General features: G+C 30.7%; 4 protein-coding genes across 4 annotated transcripts; all 4 read left to right on the top strand.

The window, feature by feature from the left end:
• Positions 1-138: 138 nt before the first annotated feature.
• LOC111416485 (putative inositol monophosphatase 3) lies at positions 139-1,525 on the top strand. Its single transcript, XM_023048523.2, has 3 exons — positions 139-874; positions 922-1,185; positions 1,241-1,525. Exons 1-3 carry the CDS (start codon positions 397-399, stop codon positions 1,477-1,479), a joined length of 981 nt encoding a protein of 326 aa, XP_022904291.2. The 5' UTR covers positions 139-396; the 3' UTR covers positions 1,480-1,525.
• Positions 1,526-3,270: 1,745 nt separating this feature from the next.
• On the top strand, positions 3,271-14,198 carry LOC111416488 (uncharacterized). The gene is made up of 15 exons (XM_023048528.2): positions 3,271-3,472; positions 5,175-5,900; positions 8,872-8,967; positions 10,300-10,553; positions 10,613-10,748; positions 10,806-11,023; positions 11,132-11,321; positions 11,393-11,513; positions 11,603-11,703; positions 11,756-11,779; positions 11,956-12,114; positions 12,404-12,638; positions 12,691-12,952; positions 13,008-13,160; positions 13,413-14,198. The coding sequence occupies exons 2-15, from the start codon at positions 5,322-5,324 to the stop codon at positions 13,459-13,461; spliced, it is 2,577 nt and encodes an 858-aa protein (XP_022904296.2). The 5' UTR covers positions 3,271-3,472; positions 5,175-5,321; the 3' UTR covers positions 13,462-14,198.
• A 1,121-nt stretch (positions 14,199-15,319) lies between these two features.
• LOC111416490 (proline-rich protein 2-like) lies at positions 15,320-17,130 on the top strand. Its single transcript, XM_023048529.2, has 15 exons — positions 15,320-15,405; positions 15,455-15,628; positions 15,686-15,718; positions 15,775-15,822; positions 15,881-15,952; positions 16,011-16,055; positions 16,110-16,181; positions 16,240-16,284; positions 16,339-16,410; positions 16,469-16,513; positions 16,567-16,638; positions 16,690-16,734; positions 16,800-16,862; positions 16,929-16,955; positions 17,016-17,130. The coding sequence occupies exons 1-15, from the start codon at positions 15,397-15,399 to the stop codon at positions 17,049-17,051; spliced, it is 858 nt and encodes a 285-aa protein (XP_022904297.1). The 5' UTR covers positions 15,320-15,396; the 3' UTR covers positions 17,052-17,130.
• A 1,497-nt stretch (positions 17,131-18,627) lies between these two features.
• On the top strand, positions 18,628-24,135 carry LOC111416487 (RecQ4 helicase). Its single transcript, XM_023048527.2, has 5 exons — positions 18,628-18,848; positions 18,903-21,180; positions 22,263-22,835; positions 22,892-23,031; positions 23,080-24,135. Exons 1-5 carry the CDS (start codon positions 18,738-18,740, stop codon positions 24,073-24,075), a joined length of 4,098 nt encoding a protein of 1,365 aa, XP_022904295.2. The 5' UTR covers positions 18,628-18,737; the 3' UTR covers positions 24,076-24,135.
• The last annotated feature ends 198 nt before the right edge of the window (positions 24,136-24,333 follow it).

The following is a 24,333-nucleotide window of genomic DNA, read 5'->3' as shown; positions in this document are numbered from 1 at the left end:
TAAGAAAATTAGGTTATTTTTTATAATTGTTGATTGTATTAAATAATTTTTATATATTGATTAAATCTTTATCACCGTTGATGAAACTAACCAGAAACTAACTTCATTTTATTTATTAGTATTACATATCAAATGTCAAAATAAACTTTATAACCCAAGAAAAATAATGATTTTTCTTATCCCTATTCGGGGAAATAAATTAATCATTAAAAATTAAATAAACTTAAATAAATATTAATTAAAGAAAACACGTGTTAAATTATTCCCAACTTAATTAGTTTGCTGCGTGTTCTAATCAATTCTAACCTACAAATTTATAAAATACTAAAAATTATATGTATACGTGTCATTATCTACATATTTATGCTCATAAAATAATATAAACGTGATCTTACGATGAATTTAGCAGGGACAGTACACTTAAATAAAACTGGAATAGCAATATTTGCAATAGGTTTTTTATTAATTTTTTATTATGCTTTCTTGAGGGACACATCATCAATGAACAACATTAGAACAATTAATTTAAAAGAATTACTTCAAACATCGATACTGGCAGCTAACGAGGGTGGTTTGGAAGTGCTCAAATACAAAAATACTAATGATATTAGAAGTAAAGGTAAAACGAAAGAAGGTGCTAACGATTCTGTGACTATGGCTGATTTAAAATCACACTGTGTTATGATGGGGACTATAAAATCGTATGATAAAAGAATTCGTGTGATATCAGAGGAAGCTGTAGATAAATGTGATTATACTGGTAGTGATAGAATAATTAAATTATCGGAAATTGATGAGTTAGTTGATGTTAATGTTCCAGTAGATGATGTTACTGTTTGGATTGATCCTTTAGATGCTACACAAGAATTTACTGGTATTTAAAAAATAAAAGTGAAATTGATATAATATTACGTTTTTTAGAGGGCTTATTACATTATGTAACTACAATGGTTTGTGTTGCCGTTAAAAATAGGGCTGTTATTGGTGTTATTTATCAACCATTAATTAAAAAGTGGTACTGGGGATGGGTCGGTGTTGGATTATCTGATAAAAACATACAAGTTAAAGCTAAATCGGACGATTTTATAAAGATAATCGTATCAAGATCACATAAAGGTGCCGTTGAACAAATGATTAAATCTAGTCAATTAAAGAATTTTAAAATAACAACAGCGGGAGGGGCAGGTCAAGTTAATTAAATTTATTTGTAAAGATTTATTTTGAAATAATTTTTTTATAGGTTATAAAGTATTAGAAGTGGTAAAGGGTGAAAACGATGTTTATATACACACAACAAACATAAAAAAATGGGATATTTGCGCTGGAAATGCTATACTTGATGCGCTCGGTGGAAAAATGGTTGATTTAAAAGGGAATTTAATCGATTATGGGTATGATAGTAATCACATACATGAAAATGGATTAATTGCATCTACCAAAAGCGATGATATTTATTTAAATAAATTTGTAAATAATTAAATTATTTTGTGTTTTTTGTTTGCAATAAAATCATTTTTGTTGGTGATTTTATAACTAAATTTTCGTTTACTGAATAACTGGAAACTTGATTGTAATGTTTGGATTTGAAATTAAAATGTAGAATCGATTGATTGAGTAAACTCTAAATTGCAAAAAAATGTGCGGAATTACAGTTATTAGAGCCTAGAATAAATTGTAAAATTACGTTGTGTTAAGATGTCTAGAATAGCACTGCTAAACTACAAACAGTCTTGAGACACACCCCAAACGTTTTTACTTCTAGGTCTAGTGTTAGTTCTAGTTTTAGTTCAATAAAAATACGTAACAACCTAACGCTGAATAATAAATTACCACTACAACAAGAAACATTCGGATTTTGCAATGCGTCTCTCAAGACGGCTAAACACTAATGCAGTAGGTTAAATAAGAAGGAACTTAGTGAATCCCCTTGTTTAACACTTTCGCTAACAGATATGTCTTCAGTTCGCCTTGGGGGGTTTTTATTTTAGTGGTAGTGTTAGTGTATATAACATCTATTATCTGTTCCGGTATATTCTTTTTTAACTCGATCAACGGCTTTAATTGAGTCGTCGAAGCGGAGAAAGACGGGTTTATTGAATTCTATTGATTTTTCTGTAATCTGTACATCTAAATGTCAATTGACGTAAAGAAATTCACTATCACTCATCCTAGAAATTCAACAGGCAAAATTTATGGCTATGTGAATGTTACAATCAAAAGGAATTGTGAAGGTTGGAGACTCTCCTAAGGCCTTTATGGCATCCCGCATTTCAATTATTGTCTCTATTATCTTCGCTGTAGTGTATGGTAGACTCTATTTGTGCACCTGCTGACCTCATGATTACGGATATGCTCTTTTCTTATCTCCGTTCGGTAAGTGCCAACACTTTGCTGCAGCCTTAAATGGACTACCTGAAATAGTAGAAAGAGCAAGATCTTTTTTCTCAAAACTCGTACCCTGGTAGACTATGTACTTCATCGAGTACCTAGGCTTTGCTCTCAACCTCTTCGTCTCGGTGAGACTAATTCAAAATCCTTTAATGCCTACTCTAGCAATATATCACATTCCAATATCGGGAATGTAGCCGAAAGATTACAGTTCTTTCCGATTTTTGAAACTCGCCTTACGTCCTCGGGTTCTTTAGGCACCCAAAATTGCAGTTTATATATAAGAACACCCAATATAATATGCAAGGTACTTGTTATGTCTAGATGTTATAGACATAACAAGTACCTTCTGCTTTTATGTATGTTTTTATCCGGCCAGTTAGATAATAAACTGCTAACTCCTTTTCGTAATATGTTGATTTGATAGTTCGCTGGGTTGTTTAGTCTATTGTATTGTTTCATTATTTTTTTGCATGGGATTCACCCGAGGTTGTGTCATTATTCATGGTTCTAACCGTGGTAATGAGTTAGTGATGATAAGATTAAAAATTGACGATAAATAATTGATGATAGACGATTTAGCACAAACAAACATTTCTTTGATACATAAAATTTTATTCATGGGAACAACAATGAAAAATTTTTTTCAAAGAAAAATAATGCCTGTTATCTAAATTGTTTTATTAATAACAGATGTGATTCGTATGAGAACGTTGCAAATCCATACAAACTCACTTTACATTCCTTTAATAAAGTATGTAATAAACTAACGGTACCGCAATTGATAAAATTTTAATCCGTACAGTTTGAGAACTCCTGCCTTTCTTGCTGTCGTCCGAAACACAAGGTGGGGGAGAAGAGAACCTGCACACTCCAATATCGACACTGTATCGACTCCTCCTGCTGATGCGGTTCGTGTCACCAGAAATCCGCGTTAAATGCCGCAAGGCTAAATAAAACGACGAACATGTGCGTATTTTGTATACAACGTATGTCGTGAGATTAATTTATTTATTAGAAAAAATAAACCTTGATGTGTCAGTGAGATTTTAAGTGAACATTTAAGGGTTTTTTTGAAAAAAAGGTATAGGTAAATATTGATTGATGTTGATGACTTATTTTAAGGGGATTTTAATTAAATAAGGGTAAGATACAAAATGATGTTAATAAATAAAGGTGGCGCAATTAAGGTATTCACGTTATTGATTATTTTGTACTCGTACAGATGTTTGTGATGTGCTCCCCAGACGTTTTGTCGACAGACACGGAAGGGGCCAAATATAGTCGTGACATACGATATAGATATTTTAAAAGATTTAAAAAAATATATAATCACAAAAAAGATTGAATGTTTTATTATTTCATTAATAAAGTACATGTTTACAATAAATTATTAACAAATTTGTATTAAGTCAATGTTGTTTTACATAATCTTAAAGTTGTTACTAAATACGATATTGTGTGAACATTTAAATATAGAAATTATGTCAATGTCGTCGACAAAACTGTCTCCATATTCCAGTAATTTGCATATGATAACCTAAAGAAAACGTTATTATATGAATATATGATTAATGTTGAAAAAACGTTTTTAACGTAAAAAGATCTGGTATTAACGGCTTTAAGAAGAAAATAATAAAAGTTGTGATAAGATTAAGTTGATAAGAGGTTTTATTTTCTCTTTGTAATAATAAATCATTTTAAATATTTCAATTTTTATTACATCTATAAATTATTTCAAATATAATGTTAATTTAAAATAATGTTTTCGTTAAATGATTTTAAATTTATTTACGAAATTGCATTGAATTGGTTCAGTGATGATTAATTTGTAGGTTTTAGGTAAAATTTAATATATTTACAAATAAATTAAAGTAATTAATTAAATAAATCTTAATTAAGTTGCCGCTAATTTCACTTCACTTTTGGATTTGTCTCCATTTTTTTTCGTTCCCGATGATACTAATTACTACTATTTTATACATATTTGACTATTAAAAAAATTGAAATAAATTAAAAATAAATTAATGTAATTGCAGCTAATTTAGCATCGCTTTTGGTTATAATGACATTTGTTTTGACAATTTTAAAATCCTTGGCATTTCGGATTTTTTGAAAAGATATTTAACAACTGGGGAGGCAGTTTTAGCGCTGGATAAACTCATAATAATAACTCGTATTGAAAAAAAATAAAAATATTAGCGATTCAAAGGAGCTGGCTGGCTTGCTACTTGCTACCATTGCGTTATCCGTCTCTGGATAAGCTGATACGACATTTTCTGTTCAATTATGAAAATTAGTTAAATAAGTTCAAAACTTAAACATAAATGGTCCATTTTGGGATTTTAAACTAATCATATCAATTATGTAATTCTTTTTTAATTTTTACGTTATAACGTTAACAATCACAAACATCTATGTACATAAATAAAAAAGTAAAAAGTTTACATATACACTACTGATAAACATCTAGAGCATAACTAATAAACTCTTACTTAGAATTTCGAGTGTAATATTGAAGAGAGAGCACGTTATCTTAAAACGTGAATCACCTCGCGTTCACTTTACCTATTCCAAGACCGTGCGATCCGGCAAAATGTGGAACACTTGGTGTAGTTATATTTATAATGTCCACTGCGGCGCTCCCCAGCGGTACGACCGGGAGGAGTCGTATTTTTGGTTCTCCTCGATCTCATACACTCGTCCTTCTCGCTAACGAACGAAAAAAAAAATAAATAAAAATAACAAAAATATCTAAGTCTCTCCTCTATTCGTTCTATTCTCAGGGAGGCGGTTCGCAGTCGTTCCCGGCACCTCGCCACTAAATGGAGAACACCACCAGACGGTTTTTGAAATGATTTTTTTGATGGTTACAATGAAGAGTAGCTTGGAGTATCTCTCCCACCTTCGATTGAACGCGATGGCGGTGTGATATGGAAGATCAAGCGGAAAATGTGGACGATCTAATCTGTACCTTCGATTCCTACTCAAATACAACCATGGATACTCTGGCCATGTTCATTTTCGGCTGGATCCTGGTAGCTTTCGGCCTTCTTTGGCTTGGCAAGTTCCTTTACGCAAAATTCCTTGAGAATCGTAACAAGAAATCAGCAACGGAAATCGTTAGCAAACCGAAAATTACCGAAGTAATAAGCAAAGATGATTTGGCTTTAACCTCTAATTCAGCATCAGTAACCAACGATTTAGAAAAATCTATCGAAAAACCGCTGGTGTCATTAAAAAAATCTTCAAGTTTACCGAAAAGTAAAGGTGGAGCGGTCCCATCAACACCGACAGCAAGAAGACGATTAACAAGACAATCACCAGCTCCAGCTGATCTTAAAAAAACTCGATATATTCCGGCTCCTATGTGCACAGGTGCAGATAACGTTAGTGTTTTATGGATAAATGATGTGTTTCAATGGTTATACAGTGATATGGTTATTGTGAATGAATTACTTCAAGTTTGGATCCAAAGTTTGAACGAGTTCTGCACAAGAAGCGATATCGAGGTAAAAAAAATAAGTTTATTACCGCATTTTTTGTTTATTTTTGCTTCCGTTGTTATTTGAAAAGCTATTGTTTCACCACACCTTGATTATTTCATGGTGGAACGGTAATAATTGACCTTCCCACTCTATTGTTGCAAATTTGTAATTTATGTGATTATACAAACTCAGTTAGGTAATCATTCTAAAGTACAGGCTGTCTAAAAGTTGGTTAAAAAAATTAAAAATAAAACTCAATAATTACTAATATTGATAATTACAATATCAATATTAACTATTGTTAAATAAGAAAGATTTTTATTATAAACAAGAATAATTATAATAGGTCATATGTGGTAGACATTAGATAACATATCTGAGAACTTTATTTTTTGCCAGATTAAGGCCCACTTTTACCACCTCTTGACAAATTTATAAATCCAGCTCTTAGGCAATGAGAGCGTTTAAAACCACTATAACCATGGTATTAAATTAACTATTCCCCAGACTGTTGAAAGTGGGCCTAAGCTAAGGCTTTACAGCTGAATTTTTAGACCTTAAAGAGCAAATCAGATTGCAGTATGCGGTGAACGCCAATCTAGATAATTCATATTGAGATTCAGACTCCCTGACGCTAAAACAAGGTTGTCGCCTTACAGAATTTACAACTATTCTGGATACTTATTCTTATTGTATTAATAACTCGATTCACGCAAGACTGATTATATTACTTCAGATTTCCTAAAGTAATCGAATCGTAATATAATAAACGATCGCTAATAATCAATTGATTGGCTTGCATTGGAGTTGAATTTCCTTTTCTAATTCCAGAAGAATATAATCCTTCTTGGTTTAGATTAACTCGTTTTGAAGATGAATCGCGTTGCTTTAGAGTTAGGTTGGTTTACTTTGGGATTATAATTGGTTTGATTTGAGGTAAGGTTGCGTTGGTTTGAGATTGGATTAGCTCGGCTTACGGTTGCTTTCGGTTCCTAAAGTAGCCCCTAAGTTTTAAAGTGACATGCGTGTGGCAGTTGAGTTCCTTTCTGTTTGAGTTATATTGAGGTTCGATTGAGTTACTTTGTACTTGAATTAATTTGGCCATTTAATTAGCTTGCCTTGGGGGTAGATTTCTTTGTGTCTCCCATTTTGCTGATTATTTTATTCTCCACAATATTTATTATCATTTCCTGTTGATTTTCACACTAAGGTCTTCCCTTCCAAAAGATTTGCAGAAAGCCTTAAATACCTCAGGAAACCCCTTAACATTTGTGAATTGTTATACAAATCTTATACTTAAGTGTTTCTTCACAAACTTAGTTGTGTACACATTTAGGTGGCCACAGAGAAAAGTTTGTCTGCATCTCTCCGTATTCCTGAAGCTATCTAGTACCTGCACGCAACGTTTCTGAAGAAGAAAGTCTCTCAGGAGATAATCTCTAAACAATTATTCCGTCCTTTAAAATCATTATAGATGATCTTCTCATGTAAGTAAAAACGCTAACTGTTCAGATCGAAAAAATCAATTTTTTTTTTCAATTATGGACAGCTCTCTTTACTTATTCCACCAAGAAATGCTCAGAAATCGCGTTTCTCTCATATCTCTTTGTGAACCGTAACTCTTAAAAGCTTGCTCGAGTCCTTTCAAAATGACGAAAAATTATTGAAAGTGTAGCAGTTCTAATAAGTATAAAAAGGTAATACTTAAAGGAAGTTAATTTGCCTTCTTAACCGTTGTAATTAAAACTAGAGGATGGCCACATCATTAATATTCGATGTCCTTGTAATAGGCTGGCTCGACTTTGCTTAGGGGTTGCGAATGATGTTGTCTCCTTACGACGTTGGCATTAAACTCCTTGTCCACGATCAACACTTGTCGTAACAATTTTGGCCATAAACAGCAATCTGCAACCACTTTAGCTTTTGTGCAAAACCTAACAAGAATCGGTTTTAGTTGTACCCGAGGACAAAAGTTTTCAAAATGTCATTTTTTTCTGATTATTACATTAAATAATTTTAAGAGATTTTAATAAAAAATAGTTCTAATTAAAAAATAATATTCCGACATTATCATATTTTTCAAACTATAAATAAGATTAGTGGTCGTTCTAATTTCCGTTACTAAAAAAAGAACGGTTTTAATCAAAGTGTTATATTCTCCACTTCCAGCTTAAATAATAGAAAGTTACAAAGATTTAAAAAAAAATAACCTAATTCGTATTAAAACAAAGTTTTACCATTATTTTTGTTATCTTTAATCCCATTTGCTTTCATGTTTTATTTAAAATTTTCTAAAAGCAGAGTGTATACTAAACCCAATTACAACGCGATTGTAAATTTAATGTTGTAAAATCGAATTAGTGTTCTAGTTTGTACACGTTTTAATACGCTAAGGTTTTAGGTGAAATGACGTCATTACTTTTACGTTCGTTTATTTTTAGAAGGAACGATGATGTCAAACGAAACCAACACACAGACAACCGCGTTCCAAATCGAAAATAAAATTAACCTTCTTAAAAGAAATCTCAATTTCCGGTCAAGCTCATCTTTAGTATTCCGGTTGCGTATATCCGATTTCAAAGAACTTTCTGAAAGTAAAAGAATCCTTTTACGTTTTCTTAAAATCTTTTTTTAACTTCCTTCCTAGTTTCTTCGCGTTAAAAGATTTGTATGAGCTTTAAACTTTCATTGTAACTTGGTGAAAGTTCTATAATTTTTTTTTGTTAACTTGTTAATGACGTAGCCCTTTCACTTCTTGCTTAGCAACGAAAGTAATTTTATTAGATTAGAAATTTTAATTTGATTATAAACAAAGCTAATAATTAAAATTAAACCGATGATCTAATTCAATCCATTCACGTAGATTTTTTATATCAATTGAGGTCATGTTTAGGTCATCGGAATATTAATGAATGTCTAACCGAGTCACAAGCAATAAAAATTTAAATTTAATACGGTTTGATTATATAAACAGATCCAATTTTATTTTTTTTAGCAAGGAATTGGGATTGAATTCGTTCGTATATTACCAGAAACACATCCTCCATCATTGACCAATTTGTTTTGCGAATGTGATAGCAAAGATGATGTGGTAAGTATTAGATATAGTAACTTGTTAGCTAACTGCTTGTAACACCCGCACAAAACGTAAGAAGATCCGGTAATAAGTGAATAATACCAAAAATACCTTGGATCTTAGTCAAGAATCCTTTAGTTTTTTGGATATAATCCAAATTTATGATGCGTAGGAACAAAGATGATTTGGGATTTCAAAAAAGGGGATTTAATAACAAAGCTTATTAAAATAAAATTACAAAAAAAATTTGCCATGTTAAACATTTGGAGTTTTTGCATAAATCTTCTATATCTTAATATAATAACACGATCTAGAGTCTTCTAGCTTTAATTTGAGATATAAATTACTTCTTTATACCAAAAAATAACCTTGAAATCATTTATTCAAATTTTCGATTTGTTGACATTTCGAAATCTAGGTATTTTACAAGTATTTTCTTCACCATCGTTTTCTAAATAAATATGCAATAAAACCTGGTGGTTTTTTAAATGATGTTAAAATATCAATTCTGAGCTTTGATTATATATAATATAGATTGAGCCAACGAGAGAGATAGCTTGCGCAAGGTGATCGAACCGAGATAGACATAGAAGCGTACTGACATATAATGGGCGTGCGTTAATTTTGGCGGTAAATTTAAAACAAAATTAATAAATGAAAAAAGAAAAAAAAAATAAAATAAAATAAAATTTCCTTATTATTTATAATACTTACAGGTGATGTGAAACTGTATTATCGCGAACTTTGCACACGAAACAATACATTTTTAAACATAACGGTGTGACTGGCTGTGACACAACAAAACGATAAACATGGAAGAGGTTTGACACTTTTGTGCGCATGCGCCCGTCTGTTTAGTACCGTTTTATGTCTATCTTTGTTACACTTTCACATTATCGCTTTCCATCTGCGTCTATTCACCTTGAGCCACATTTTTGTTAGTAGATATATTCAGTTAGCTCAATCCATATTATATATACAATCAAAGATTCTGAGCTTTAATTTGAGATATAAATCATATCTTAACTCCTACATGTAAATAATCTTTCAGCAATTAAATAAAATTTACATTTTTTTCAAATAACCTACAATTAAAATTTCTTATAAGATTTAATTTTGAACTTTTTTGCCACAAATCTTTTATATCTTGATATCATAACATGAATTAGAATCTTTTTGCTTTATTTTCAGATATAAATCCCTTCTTTTTACCAAAAACCACCTCATAATGATTTATTTACATTTTTGACATTACCATCATAACCTAAAATTATAATACAATATAAAAGTTGGGTTACAACTTTTCTTAATACTATGTTTTATTCTTAATTTTGTTTATTCATACAGGTTTTAACTTGTGATTGCGAAGCCACACCAGCTTTCCAATTAAAATGTACAAGAAAAAAAGGGGACAAATTGGAAACATCTCATTATCGTGTAAATGTGAACCGATTACGTGCGAGACTGAACATTTATTTAATATCGGAAAAGCTTCAAGCTGACTTAAAATGCGATGGTTGGCCGGAAATTAAGATTGCTTTGGCTCCGGTTGGTAACATTAAAAATAACCTTGACGAATCTCAACTACAAGATGTAGTTAGGTAAAATAAAAGCTTTCATTTTAATTAAAATATCTATCGTTTTTTTCTTTATGTTTCAGTGAAATTGTAACTGCTGCTTTAAGAAGCACAGAATTCCATTTAAATTTGGCACAATATGCATCATGTCCAAGATTAATTAGACATATTGAAGTGTTGAATACAAACAGGAGTTTACCTCTTCATTACGATAGTATGGTAAGTATTGTTGTGGAGAAATTATTTTGTTGTGGTTAATAAATGATTAATAACTAGTTAAGTGGATATACATCAAGCATAAATCATATGTCAACGAATCGAATACCTAGCGATAAAAGATTATTAGTAAAAATAATAAGAGCAACCCAACTTGGTGGCAATTTAGGATGTACTGAACCTTATTGTGTCATTGAAATGGATGAACCACCGCAAAAATACCAAACATCGTTTCAAAAAAATACTGATTCACCTTATTGGGACGAACATTTCTTATTGTAAGTAATTTATTTTAGGTTATGTATTTATTATGACATTTGACGAGTATAGGCAACCAATCAACCAGTCCATAACCTCACTTAATAAATAATCGTTTTCATTTTTAGTGAGATTTCATCGAATACTCAAGAACTTCTTTTAGAAATTTACGATCATAGTAAAAAACCCCCAAGATTTTTAGGCTTAGGAATCGTTGGTGTTGAAGAGCTTTTAATAAATCCATCTCAAAGACAAACGATTTCTCTACAAAGTCGACCATACGAGAGTGATCAAGTTTCAGGAACTCTAACCGCTGAAGTATGTCGAAAAAATCAGCTCCATAAACATTTAAGTGTTGTAACAATGTTCTTTGTATACCACTTTTTCAGTTCTTGTTTATAGAAGGTGCTGATATTCCAATTGTAGGCAGTCACCCTTATAAAATTAAAGAAACCATTTCCCCATCACCTTCTAGTGGTCGCTTGAGCCCCAATCCTGTCTTTAGAAATGGTTAGTAAGCACTGATATTTAGAATTATTTAACCACCACTCTATTTAATTATTATTTAAATACAAAAATAATACTTTTTTCTATTTTAGATAGATTAACTAATGGAGATCACTTTGTCGATGGAGATTACAGAAGACCGTCATCATTTAACCCAAATACAAACACTTTAGTGGTTCATAGCATGCAAAGAGTAAGTTGTTTCGTTTTAACTTTAAATATATTAATCATTTTTATTATTTTAGCAGCCATCTCAACGATTAGTAAAGGTAAGATTTAACACAACATTTTCATTTAAAATATTTTGTGTTTTAAGAAACTAAAAACACTCATTACTAAGAGTAGAACTTATTATTTCCTAATAAAATGTGTGTTTCTACTTTTTTTATTTTTTTCTTTTTCGTTTTTTTCTGTGTTTCTGGTTTTTATTTTGATACTAACCCAGGTTGAGCTGAGCGAAGGCTCTTGGAAAGAAGTCGAACGCATCGAAAAATCTTTAAACGACGATATTGCACGAGAAGAGTTACAAGAAAAGCTCGATGAATTATCTAACGGAAACGGAAATATCGGTAATGGTAACACAACTGTTACCGATGAAGAAAAAGTAAGTTGATTTTTTCGATTTTGTCATAACCCTACTAAATCAACTACTTCTATTTTTTTATATAATTTTCGAGAATAATATTAAAGTTATCCAATACTCTTCTTTTTATATTTCTTTCTTATTTCAACTTAAATAAAATTTTGTGTTTAATAAAATAAAATATTTTTAATTTAAAATTATTAAGTTACTGTAAGACTTAACATAACTCCCTTAAAAAAATTTCGTAATAAGTTTTATTTTATTAAACATAATTATTATTTATAAAAATATGAATCAATAATTATTTTAGGGTCCAGCGTCTTTACAACAATCACCATATAGCCAATACCACCAAACACAAATTCCAAATGAATCGTTAGAATATCGTGGTCGTTCTCGGAAAAGACGAGATTTCTTTGGGACTATAAAAAGGAGATTGGGGCGTTCTAAAGGGAGATCAAAAAGTGCTGGCCCCGGTGATGAAGATTTCGGGAGAGAGGATTCTTTAAATCGTTCGATATCAGCGGATAGAGGCCGTGGTGAAAGTACTTTTTGATAACTTATTTGACATATTAATTTAAAAAAAATAATTTGTAGGTTATAAACTTACCGTTCCTGGGGGGAGACCGGAAGAAACATCGCGACGATCGAGTTTATCGGAAGCTTCGGGTTTAAGTAGTACATCAACTAGGACTTATATAAATGAAGCGAGTACTCTAGTGTTGGAAACCTTAGAGAACGGAATTAAGAAGCACTACTTAGTTCCGTTGTCATTGGCACAAAAATCTAAATGGAAAAAGAAAGGGACTAAATTACATATATTTAATGATCACACGTTTATTGCTAAGCATATTACTGGGTACGATTTAAATTTATCTAAATTAACTATGGCTCAATTGAGATATTGTTTTTAGTGGAACTGTTTGTCAAGTTTGTTGTAAAACGATAGCACGTAGAATTGGAAAACAAGGTTATGAGTGTAGGGATTGCTTATTAAAATGCCACAAACAATGTCACGTTAAAGTTAATGATAATTGTCCAACATCTACTATACACAACATTGAATTGTAAGTTTAACCTTATGATCTATTTGTGTTAAAATCCTTATCATACTAATTAATTTATTCTTTCTATGGGTCTCTGTTACCAATTTTGAGTGAATAAAAATGGGTAAGAATGAGTGTTGTTGTTCTCCCCTGCTATTTTTAAGTTATTCCATCAAATTCTTTATTAAATATTCTCTGCTTCTATTTTATTTTATTTTTACAAATATATTTTTGATAAATATATTTAATTAAAGCATTTCTTTTTGTTTTTAGGTCATATATACAAAACCCTTTAACCGATAAAAATATAAGGATGCTTTGAGAAGAAGATTACGAAAAAACAGTTACCAAAACCTCTTAAATTCTACATAAATGGGTAGTGTAATTTAATTTTATATTTAAAGTTCACTTACTTAATATATTATATTGGTTTGAAGTGTTTCGGTTGTGGAGATTGTTCTTAGAAAAAAAAAAAAAAATAAAAAACTAAAATGTTAATATAATTTAAGTAAATCATAAAGTTTAATATTTATACTAAAAATAATTTATGTACATTATTTTGGTCGATTAATTTATTTTTTATATTTTTATTTAAGAAAAAACAGAAAATGTTAATTTTATGAAATCTATTTGTGTTATTCTTTGTATAGATTATTTATATAATATTATGTTATTTTTCTTTCTTGCTTATTTAATGTTTAAAAACAATTTATCTCATTTTAAAATAAATCTTGGAGCTGTGCTTTATTGATTGTTTACGAATACGATATATTAAAATCTCTATTCTCTACTTGTATGTTTACCATTTAAGTTTATATTGAAACAATGATGGTTGTAATCGGTATTAATAAATTGTATGCGTCACATTTTAAACTATTAAGTGCCTATTTAAAATTTTCAACTTAAAAACAACATAAATATTTAAAAATAAAAAGAATTATATTATAATACCATTATGTACAACTAGTTTTTTGATGTATATCTTTAAATATTTATCTATAAGCTTAATTTTTTTTGTTAAAAGGTACCTTTATTGCAAATAAAAACTTTTAAAGTTAATCTATTTACCAATTATTAAAATTATAAAAATAAATATTTTTTTAACAAAGTTGAATTTATTGAACCAAAACTAGAACTAACATTAGCACTTGGACTAGAACTAGAAATATGCGGGTTAAGCCTTGAATTTTTCAAGACTGCTAAACCCAAATGTTTCTAGGTCTTGTGTTAATTCGAATTTTAGGTGTATATTTTTATTGAACGACAAATAAAGAACCTACTCAACAACAGGCAAGAGTACGGAAAATGGCTCAACACCTTGACACCGTAAGGTAATGGGGAGAAGACAAAGTAAATGTGAATATTTAAAAAAGGAAATCATTATACATATTTAGATATGTTTAATTTTTTTTTTGTTAAAAATGCTTTTATTATAAATAAAAACTTTTAAACCTGATTGAAATTTTGTTTGTTTTTATAATGTATGCAAAATCGGTAAATAAAGATACGATTTAATTAATATTTTCCCTCGTGTATGGCGATGAGTTTCAAGTGAAAACATTTTTCGACAATTTTACATTAGACAATGAAAAGCCGTAAGTTTACGTGTTACTTTCTTAAATTATTTACTCTCTCATTTAGGCAAATCTCCACAAACCAAGCTTCAATTATATGATTATATGGATTATGACGAAATATGCGTTGCCTACTCACCAATCATAATTATTTATTTATGAAAATAATTTAATTAAAATAACAATTAAATTAAACCATAAATAAATACTTTAAAATATAAACAAAACACCAAACTTATCTTTAAAAGTTTAAAGGTTATTAGGTTCAACGACAAATTAAGAAAGCAATATTATATAAGAACATAACAAAAATGTTGTTTATCTATAAACCAGAAAAACCGAGAGATATCTGAAGTGCTTATTAAATAAAAGAGTGTATGTGTTATACAATTGAGAGAGAAAAAAAATTGTTGATTTACTTTGAGGGGACTTACTTTGTTAATTTTTCTATGCTCAACTGACCATCAATATTTACACCAAGCAAATTTATTGCGGTTCTATTCCAGGAATAATTAGCATTTGTCTGGTAAAGAAGTACTTGTTATTCTATTTTATATAAACTGTTTACCATCACACAAAAAAATAGCTCCATTAGAGACGTAGGTATAAAAGTTAGGAGTAAAACGATTCCAAATCAGTCGCTTTTAAGTATTATCACTGTCGACTGTTTTGATAACACTACAATGTTCAATGTAAGTTGATGTTTTTAAATACATTTGGCTTATATTAATTTTTTTGTAGATGTTGCCAGTTTTATTATTTACCTTTTTGGTAAGCGTTTGTTACTCAATTCCTCAAGGAGTACCAGGTCCAGCTCCTGGGTCAGCAGGAGGACCAATTAAACCCGTTCCAGTACCAGCGTCAGGTGCTAGAGTTAGACGTCAAGATCCAACTCAACCTCAAGTTCAACCACCGGTAATTTATTTGATTACTATCTAAAAAAAGAATTTAAATGAATTATTTTTTAAACAGAAAATTAAACCAAGTGAACTTACACGCCCTGAAGTAAGATTAAACATCACAAAAATTTAAGCATAATATAATTTAATATCATTTTTTAGAAACCAGCTACTCTTCCTCTTCCCGTAAATCCTCAAGCTAGATCAGCTGTAAGAATAAAAAAAATAATGAATTATAATAATAATAAATTTAATAAATTTTTTTTAGAGGCAAACTAAGGATATTCCTAAACACGGAGGTCCACCAGGTTCTTTAGATGGCCCTCAAATTGATCCAATCGTATGTTATTAACAAATTTTATTAACAAATAATCAATTTAATCTTCATTATATTTTAGGATCAAACTCGTCCAATTCCAGCAAAACCCCTTAATCGATCAGTTGTAAGAATAAAAATAAATATACTTAAACAATATTAGATTAAAAAAAATTTTCAGAGACAAACTAAGGATATTCCTAAAACAGGAGGACGACCAGGTTCTTTAGATGGCCCTCAAATTGATCCAATTGTAAGTTATTAACAAATGTTATTAACAAATAATCAATTTAACTGTTATTGTATTTTAGGAACAAACTCGTCCAATTCCAGCAAAACCCCTTAATCGATCAGTTGTAAGAATAAAAATAAATATACTTAAACAATGTTAGATTAAAAAAAATTTTCAGAGACAAACTAAGGATATTCCTAAAACAGGAGGACAACCAGGTTCTTTAGATGGCCCTCAAATTGATCCAATTGTATGTTATTAACAAATTTTATTAACAAATAATCAATTTAACCTTTATTGTATTTTAGGATCAAACTCGTCCAATTCCAGCAAAACCCCTTAATCGATCAGTTGTAAGAATAACAATAGATATACTTAAACGTTAGATTAAAACAAAAATTTTCAGAGACAAACTAAGGATATTCCTAAAACAGGAGGACGACCAGGTTCTTTAGATGGCCCTCAAATTGATCCAATTGTAAGTTAATATATTAATAATAATTCATTTTAAATTTATTTAATTTTTCAGGATCAAAATCGGCCTCGTCCAATAAAAACTTTTGCTCGCCAAACCGTAAATATAAAAAAAATAAAGGTAATTAATAATAAATAATTTAATTATCATTAATTAAATTTCAGAGACAAACTAAGGACATTCCTAAAACTGGAGGACCAGATTTAAGACCACAAGTTCAACCGGTTGTAAGTTAAAATTATCTTCTTTTAAACCTATTAATTTAAATTAATCTATATTTTACATTGAAATAGAGACCTAGACCTTTACCTCAACCTGTTGTAAGTATATTAAGAAAATGAAGTAAATTGCTTACTTTTGTAAACTTTTTTGTTTTACAGGGAACGAAACCTGCTCCGATTAAAGCATTGTACTAAAATCGATTAAAATATGGCGTTGATTTATATATTAATGTTTAATTAAAATGTTTATAATAAAAATAGTTTTCACCATTTATATAGTACTTTTTTTAACTTTTTTAACTCACTACAAAGATGAAAAATTTATAGAAGTAATAAGAAAACGAACAAAATGATATAACAAAACCAAATAGTGACCTAGTAAGACAAAGTATATTATTTGTACATTATCACCCAAATTAACTTTTTATTATTACGACCATAAACCCTTAAACTATCTTCACTTTATCTTCCCTCTTAGCGTAATATCTGGTAGTAGTTCTTGTCCAACCAAGATGTAGACCAGTTTGAAATAATCAATTAAGATAATAACCGTTTTCCTCTATTTTCCGGCTTTGACTATTACATGATGTTTGTTATTACTTCACCCCAGGTAATTGAACTTCAGAGTTCATACTTGCAAATTAAATTGTGTTAAAATGATAGACCTATAAGAGGTTATGGTATACAAACTATAGCAAACTGCAGCTCACTGCAGCTGTAGACAGTGTAGCAAAGCTGTTAACTAAATATCTACAGACAGCATACAACAAGCATAGCAGTAGACAAACATAGATCAGCTACCTTGGCTTTTAGCTAATATAATCATGTTCAAAAGTAACCTTTAATGCCTTTATTCAAAATATTTCAACCACTGCCTCTCCAGCACAGCTGCTTGGGTAACTAGATAATGTGATTCTCTGGGAATAGTCTGAGAATGTTTACAGCTACAATGCACTATCACAACTAAAACTTTACAGGTGCACAAGATAACAATTATTGCTAAGTAGATTATTTCTTCTTTGTAATAATCTCTAATTTCCTAGATAAAGCCCAAGGACTAGAGAACCCATATCTGCTTTCTGTTTGATATATTGAACAGGATTATAAGTTAGGTGACTCTTCAAAAAAGGTATTCTATAAGCAGATGATTTAATTGGTTAAAAGTTGTCACATATTACAGCTAAAATATCTTCAATTTTTGACCTGTACCTATACTTTGTATTACAACTTTTGTGCCCCTAATTCCCCTAATTCTTATAGAGAAACTTTTTCCGTACTCAAATTAGAAATATAACTCTTTAACGTTCCTTTCGTTAACTGTTAAGATTTCTTTACATTTCTTTATAATGTAGCAATTACGGCATCACTTTAACAATTAAAAAATTAAAAGATAGGTGGCGCACAGTCGTTATTTTTTTTAATCTTTTTTATATTTTTTAAATGGTTTTGCAATTAAAATTAAAGAAAACATATTTGAAAATTTAATTAAATTACATTTAAAAAAAATTAATGGTATATAGTATACAGTTTAAAAAAAAAAATAAACAGTAAAAAATTATTTAAATAAAACATAAGTTGGCAACCTCATTTTTCTTTATTATAACAAAATAAATAAAAAATAAATTAGAAATTCAAAACTTCTTATTTTAACGAATATAACGCTTTATAATTATTAAATAAAAATAACAACATATAATAGAAAATAATTACAACAATATTTTAAATAAATAAATTTTAGTGTTTGCAACTACTTTCACGTTATTGACACGAAAAGAGCGGGAATTGCATTTTTACCATTTTTTACATCATCAATCTACACAACACATGTTTATAGTTTAATTTTTTAATTTAAGTTAAAACTACTTTAATTAGAACGCAATAATGGATATAATTTTGGATCCCGCCACGAGAAAAATGTACGATAAATGCAAATATCGCGTAAAACTTTGGGAACACCAATTTAAAAAGCAACACGGAAGAATACCTTCGAAGGTAACTAAACCATAAATTAATTCAAAATCATTTTTAAATCACTCGTTTTAATAGTTAGATATAAGAGAAGCCGATGATGAGGTTAAATTTGCATACAAGACTTATTTTAATTTAAAATCGAATGCGTTGGAACAAAGTTTTAAGGACATTGAGGGATTTGAATCAGACGAAGATAAATTAGAATCAAGAAATGATGGTAATGAATTATTTACTCAAGAAGAAGATAAATTAACTGTTGAAGAGCAGGAATATGTTAAGTTAAATGAAAAAGCTTGGGGTGAAGCAGTTAAATGTAAACAAGTTGAGGTTGTTGAAGAAACGAAAGAAGAAAACGCAATAAATTCTTTGATATCAAAAAAGTTATTCAATGGATCAAAATTTTCAAAGCGTAATCCAAGGAAATCTTTATCATTTCATAGCCGGAAAAGTGAGGTTAATTTAAATGAAGCAAAATCACTTTCACAACCTGTTATTGATTCTAATTCTACTTTGAAACCTTCATTATCGCAAGAATTTGTAAATGAATTTACTTCATCTTTAAATACGAATGTAAAAATAATAAATTCGTCTTCCAATATTAATGCAACATCGTTAAATATTATACAAAGTGTGCTTAGTAATGATTATAAACCTAGGAGAGCTTTAGATATGGGTTGGTTGCAAAGAGTAACTGAAAAAAATGGTTGTGAAGTTGTTGAGAGTAATAAAAATAACGAAAATGATTTTTTATTAAGTCAAAAATATGTTAAATTGAATGAGAAGGTTGAGAAAGAGTTTGATAGTGATGAGTTGGTTGAAAATTCTGATGAAGAGAGTTCACAAAATGTTTTACCACCACCGAAAAGAATAAAATTTGTTGGGAATAGTACGAATAATACAAATATTTTAAGAGAAAATAACGAGGTTAAAAAAATAAATCCTAAAAATGATTTAATTGTAACACGAAGGAAAAGTTATAATTTTAAAGAAGATGATTCTGAAACGGAAAAGGATCCTTTTGATGGTGAATCCGATGATGATCCACAATTTACACCAAATTCATCAAACAAAAACGATGTTTATGATTTCGATTCTGATGATTCACCAAAATCTTCAAAGAAAAAATCAAATTCTAAAAAAAATTTGAATGGGAAAATTAAAAAGACACAAAATATTAAACAAAAAGAAAAAACTCAAATTGAAGATTCGCAAATGGAAGAATATGAATTAGAATACTCCGTGAAACCCCGAATAAAATCAACACCAAGAATCACAAATGTAAAAGAAACGATTAAAAAACGAAAAGAAAACGTTGCTAAGAAACCGAAATCACAACAAACAAATAAAGAAAAATTAGAAGAAAAGGTCGCTTCTGGAACATTAAACGAGAATTTTGTTCGAATTGATTTAAAAAAAAAAATTTATGCTCGCGGTCAAAAGAAATTCACTTATTCTAAATACAAAAAAAATATGTGGAAGAAAAAAAAGCAAGGTGCTTTAGCCGGCCCGGAAATGGATATGACCGGATGCGATGGTGGTCTTTTAAAATGTTTCTTATGCGGTGATGTGGGACATTTCGCTCGAAATTGTCAAAAGAAAAAAAGTGATGCGTTATTACCATTAAACGCAGGAGATGATGAGGAAGAATCATGCTTAATTCCTACGTTAGAAGAAGCTGAGAAGATGGCACAAGGTGTTTTAGCCATAAGAAGTAAACAAAAAAAAGATTTAAATAATCAAAATGACAATAATGAAGATTATGACAAAGATGATAACAATGCGAGTGACGATAATGAAAGTGATAATAATGATAGTTCCGATTTAAGTTTAGACAGTGAAGACGAACTTCTTTTAGAAGAAGGTTTAAAATTAGAAGAGTACGTAAAAAAAATTGAAATGCAAGAATACTTAGATTCAACAAGTTTAGTTAAGCCATATTTTAAATTAAAGGAGGACGGTTCAATTATCGATACTCCCAAAGAAGTTTTTGAGACTTTATCACTGTTTGGACACTCAAAATTCCGTGGAGGACAAGAACAAGCAATTATGAGAATACTCTCAGGAAAATCGACTTTAGTTACATTGAGCACTGGTTCTGGAAAAAGTTTATGCTACCAACTTCCAGCGTATTTATATTCCAAGAAGGAGTCCTGCATATCGTTGATTATCTCACCGTTAGTTTCTTTAATGGAAGATCAAGTCGTTGGGTTACCCCCGTTTTTAAAAGCTGCTTGTTTGCATACTAATCAAACTAAAACTCAACGGGAAAAAATTAAAGAATTGATTAATTCTGGGGCTTTAAGTATTTTGTTGGTTTCGCCAGAAGCTGTTGTATCTGGAGAGAGATCAAGTGGTAGGTTAATTTTTAAGTTATAATAAAGTTTTATTGAACTAAAACTATATAGATCTAACAATATCACTAGAATTAATATTAGACCTAGAACTAATACTAGTACTATCAATAGAACTAACACTAGAACTAGAAACGTTTGGGTTTAGCTGTGCGTCTTCAGCCACGGTTCTATTGAGAGTGACACCTAGGTATTTTGGGTGTTTATTGTAATTTACTTTAAAGACAGACTTCCGTCTTCAAGGTTGATTTTAAATTGGTTCCGTCTTGGCGGCATTAGGTTGTAATCTCCAGTCGCAGAAATGTCTCCCCAGGGTAGCCACGTCATTTGTCAGAATTGTCACCAATTCTTTATGGTTTCTAGCAAACGCCCAGACGTCTACGTATCCGACCTTCTGTGATGTGGTTTTGGGCATGTCTGCTACGTAGAGACTGAAGTTGTGGAAGGCCATTATTCAGTTTCATTTGGGTACTACTATTTTCGCTGATAATGACTTGGAAGCATCTGTTACATAGCATGGCATTGATAACATCAGTGATCTTTCTGCATGGAATAGCTCCCATCGCCTTTCAACTTACAACTCAACTTTGCAAGCCATTGCCTAGTAAATCTTCCACTATGCTTCAGAAACTCAGTATGAATGGTATGAAGGCTTTTCCCGTTTTCATTTCATTCAGGGCTTCCGTAATTTGTTCATAGGTGAAGGGATTGAAATATTCTGTTCCAAGTGCATAGGTGAATTTTAAAGTCTTGAGGAGGTCCTTTTTTATCTTTAATTGTGTGTGGGGCGCCAATTGGTTTGAGGTCACTCGGTTGGTTAGTCGTTCGGGTGGGTAGCCGCCTCGGGGTTTTCCTAGCAAGTCTAAGTTTTCAAATGTCTTAATCCATTTTTTGCGTCTTGTACCTTGTATCAATGTTGTGGAGCAATTCATCTTTATTTTCCTGTCTTCCATTTTACAGGAATATACTCTTTGCGTTATGATTGCAACATGGCATCTGAAACGTGAACAACACCGGCCGTGAAAACCCTTCATACTTATAATAACATTTTATGTTTTTGATTAAAATTTTTTTTATTTGTTAGGTTTTGGTTCATTTCTTCGTCAATTACCACCAATTGCATTCGCTTGCATAGATGAAGCTCATTGCGTATCACAGTGGTCCCACAATTTCCGGCCATCTTACCTAATGATTTGTAGAATTCTCCGAGAACGTTTAGGAGTTAGCGTAATCTTAGGTTTAACAGCAACAGCAACTCGTTCAACCTCCGATAACATCGTAGATCATCTCCAAATAATCGACAGAAGAGATGGTATTATCAGCGACGTTCCTTTACCGAACAATTTGAGATTAACAGTATCAAAGGATGGTAATCGCGATCACGCTTTATTGGGATTATTACTTTCGGAAAATTTTTCTAAATACAAAAGCGTTATTGTTTATTGTACTCGGAGGCAAGAATGTGAAAGAATCGCGGCGTTTTTACGGACTTCTTTGAAAGACGAAAAAGTTGGGGAAGGAGGTGGGAAGAAAAGGAAAAGGATGAGTTGCCAAGCTGAGCCTTATCACGCCGGGATGGCTGCTTCTAGAAGGAGAAGTATACAAAAGTCGTTTATGTCCGGGGAATTAAAAATTGTTGTTGCTACAGTTGCTTTCGGTAAATTTGATAAATTTGAGGTAAATTAAATTAGATAATAAATATTTTTTGATTAGGAATGGGAATAAATAAATGTGATATTCGAGCCGTAATTCATTATAATATGCCGAGTAGTTTTGAAGGATACGTTCAAGAAGTTGGAAGAGCCGGTCGGGATGGTTTACCAGCTCATTGCCACTTATTTCTTGATTGTCACGTGAGTTAATTAAAATAACTTAATTTTTTAATCAAATTTTTAATTTAGGGTAACGATGAAAATGAATTAAGAAGACACATATACGCAAACTCAATCGATCGCCACGTAATAAGAAAACTTCTAAAAAAGATTTTTATTCCCTGCTCGTGTAAAACGAAATGTTCAAAACATGAGGTGGCTTTTTCAATTCAAGACACTGTAACGTTTTTGGACGTACCCGAAGAAAACATTGCGACATTACTATGTTATTTAGAGCTACACGAAAATCGATACGTGGAGGTGTTAAGCCCCGCTTATATAAATTGTAAGATTATCTCGTACAGCGGTTCAAACAAAATAAAAAAAGCTGCAAAGGATTGTCCACCTTTAGCGATGGCGTTAGCTTTGTACGGAAAAGATGTTGAAGGGACGGTCTTTGAATTTCCCGTTGTTGATGTCGCCGCTGCTATGGGTTGGGATAGCGGGATTTGTAAACATAAATTAAAAAATTTAGAATGGATGATTATTAATAACCAACCAAAAAGGTCCAACTTATCGGTACAATTCACTAATTTAGGATTTAGGGTGTTAGCACCTGGAAATCTTAACGATAATCAACTCGATGAAGCCTTAGATTCTTTATACACCCGAGTTAAAAACCAAGAAAAACAAGGATTATTACAATTACACTCAATTCATTCAGCTTTAACACAAGTTTCAGAAAAATCTTTTAAATCATGCCTACAAGTTTCCAATAAAGAAATTGAATTAAAGAAAACAATTCGACAGTATTTTGAAAGTCCGGAACCGTTAAAAGACGTCGTTATAAAAATGAAACCCATCAATGAAGATCAAATCATCAACGACACCCGACAAATTATCGCGATGTATCGAGATAATAATTTTACCGGGCGAGCGATTGCAAGGATTTTTTATGGTATTCAAAGCCCGAATTATCCCGCTTTTATTTGGGGAAAGTGCAAATTTTGGAGATCGCATTTAAAGGAAGATTTCGATGAAATTTGTAAAGTTGCTACGCGTGAAATTATTAATATGAGGACTTAATTTTAAGAAGAAAAATGTATATTTTTTTATAGTGACTAAAAAAAATTCTTTTTTACTATTTTTGTGACCTTTTGTTTTAAAATTTGTAACCCACGTGGACGAGTACTAACAATAAGTTGAAATTAGTCACGGTTTTGCCCTAATTATGCAATTTGAAATGTAAATGAACCAACCTCTTCGAATCGTACCACGCAATCTTATAAAATAATATGTGAAAAGAGAATTTGGGTTATATTCTTTGTGAATCAATTGGTATAT

Source organism: Onthophagus taurus, chromosome 1 (assembly GCF_036711975.1).
Source record: "Onthophagus taurus isolate NC chromosome 1, IU_Otau_3.0, whole genome shotgun sequence".
In the NCBI taxonomy this organism is placed as follows: Eukaryota; Metazoa; Arthropoda; class Insecta; order Coleoptera; family Scarabaeidae; genus Onthophagus; species Onthophagus taurus.
The sequence above is the reverse complement of the archived record's forward strand: the minus strand, read 5'-3'. Positions and strand labels throughout refer to the sequence as shown.

Coding starts and splice junctions, on each gene's coding strand:
- LOC111416488 (XM_023048528.2), top strand. CDS start 5,322: ATGGAAGATCAAGCGGAAAATGTGGACGATCTAATCTGTACCTTCGAT. Junction 8,968..10,299: donor GTGATAGCAAAGATGATGTG/GTAAGTATTAGA, acceptor TTATTCATACAG/GTTTTAACTTGTGATTGCGA. Junction 11,514..11,602: donor CAATCCTGTCTTTAGAAATG/GTTAGTAAGCAC, acceptor TTTCTATTTTAG/ATAGATTAACTAATGGAGAT.
- LOC111416485 (XM_023048523.2), top strand. CDS start 397: ATGAATTTAGCAGGGACAGTACACTTAAATAAAACTGGAATAGCAATA. Junction 875..921: donor TGCTACACAAGAATTTACTG/GTATTTAAAAAA, acceptor TACGTTTTTTAG/AGGGCTTATTACATTATGTA. Junction 1,186..1,240: donor AACAACAGCGGGAGGGGCAG/GTCAAGTTAATT, acceptor ATTTTTTTATAG/GTTATAAAGTATTAGAAGTG.
- LOC111416490 (XM_023048529.2), top strand. Junction 16,182..16,239: donor GCCCTCAAATTGATCCAATT/GTAAGTTATTAA, acceptor ATTGTATTTTAG/GAACAAACTCGTCCAATTCC. Junction 16,411..16,468: donor GCCCTCAAATTGATCCAATT/GTATGTTATTAA, acceptor ATTGTATTTTAG/GATCAAACTCGTCCAATTCC.
- LOC111416487 (XM_023048527.2), top strand. CDS start 18,738: ATGGATATAATTTTGGATCCCGCCACGAGAAAAATGTACGATAAATGC. Junction 18,849..18,902: donor ACGGAAGAATACCTTCGAAG/GTAACTAAACCA, acceptor TCGTTTTAATAG/TTAGATATAAGAGAAGCCGA. Junction 23,032..23,079: donor ACTTATTTCTTGATTGTCAC/GTGAGTTAATTA, acceptor TTTTTAATTTAG/GGTAACGATGAAAATGAATT.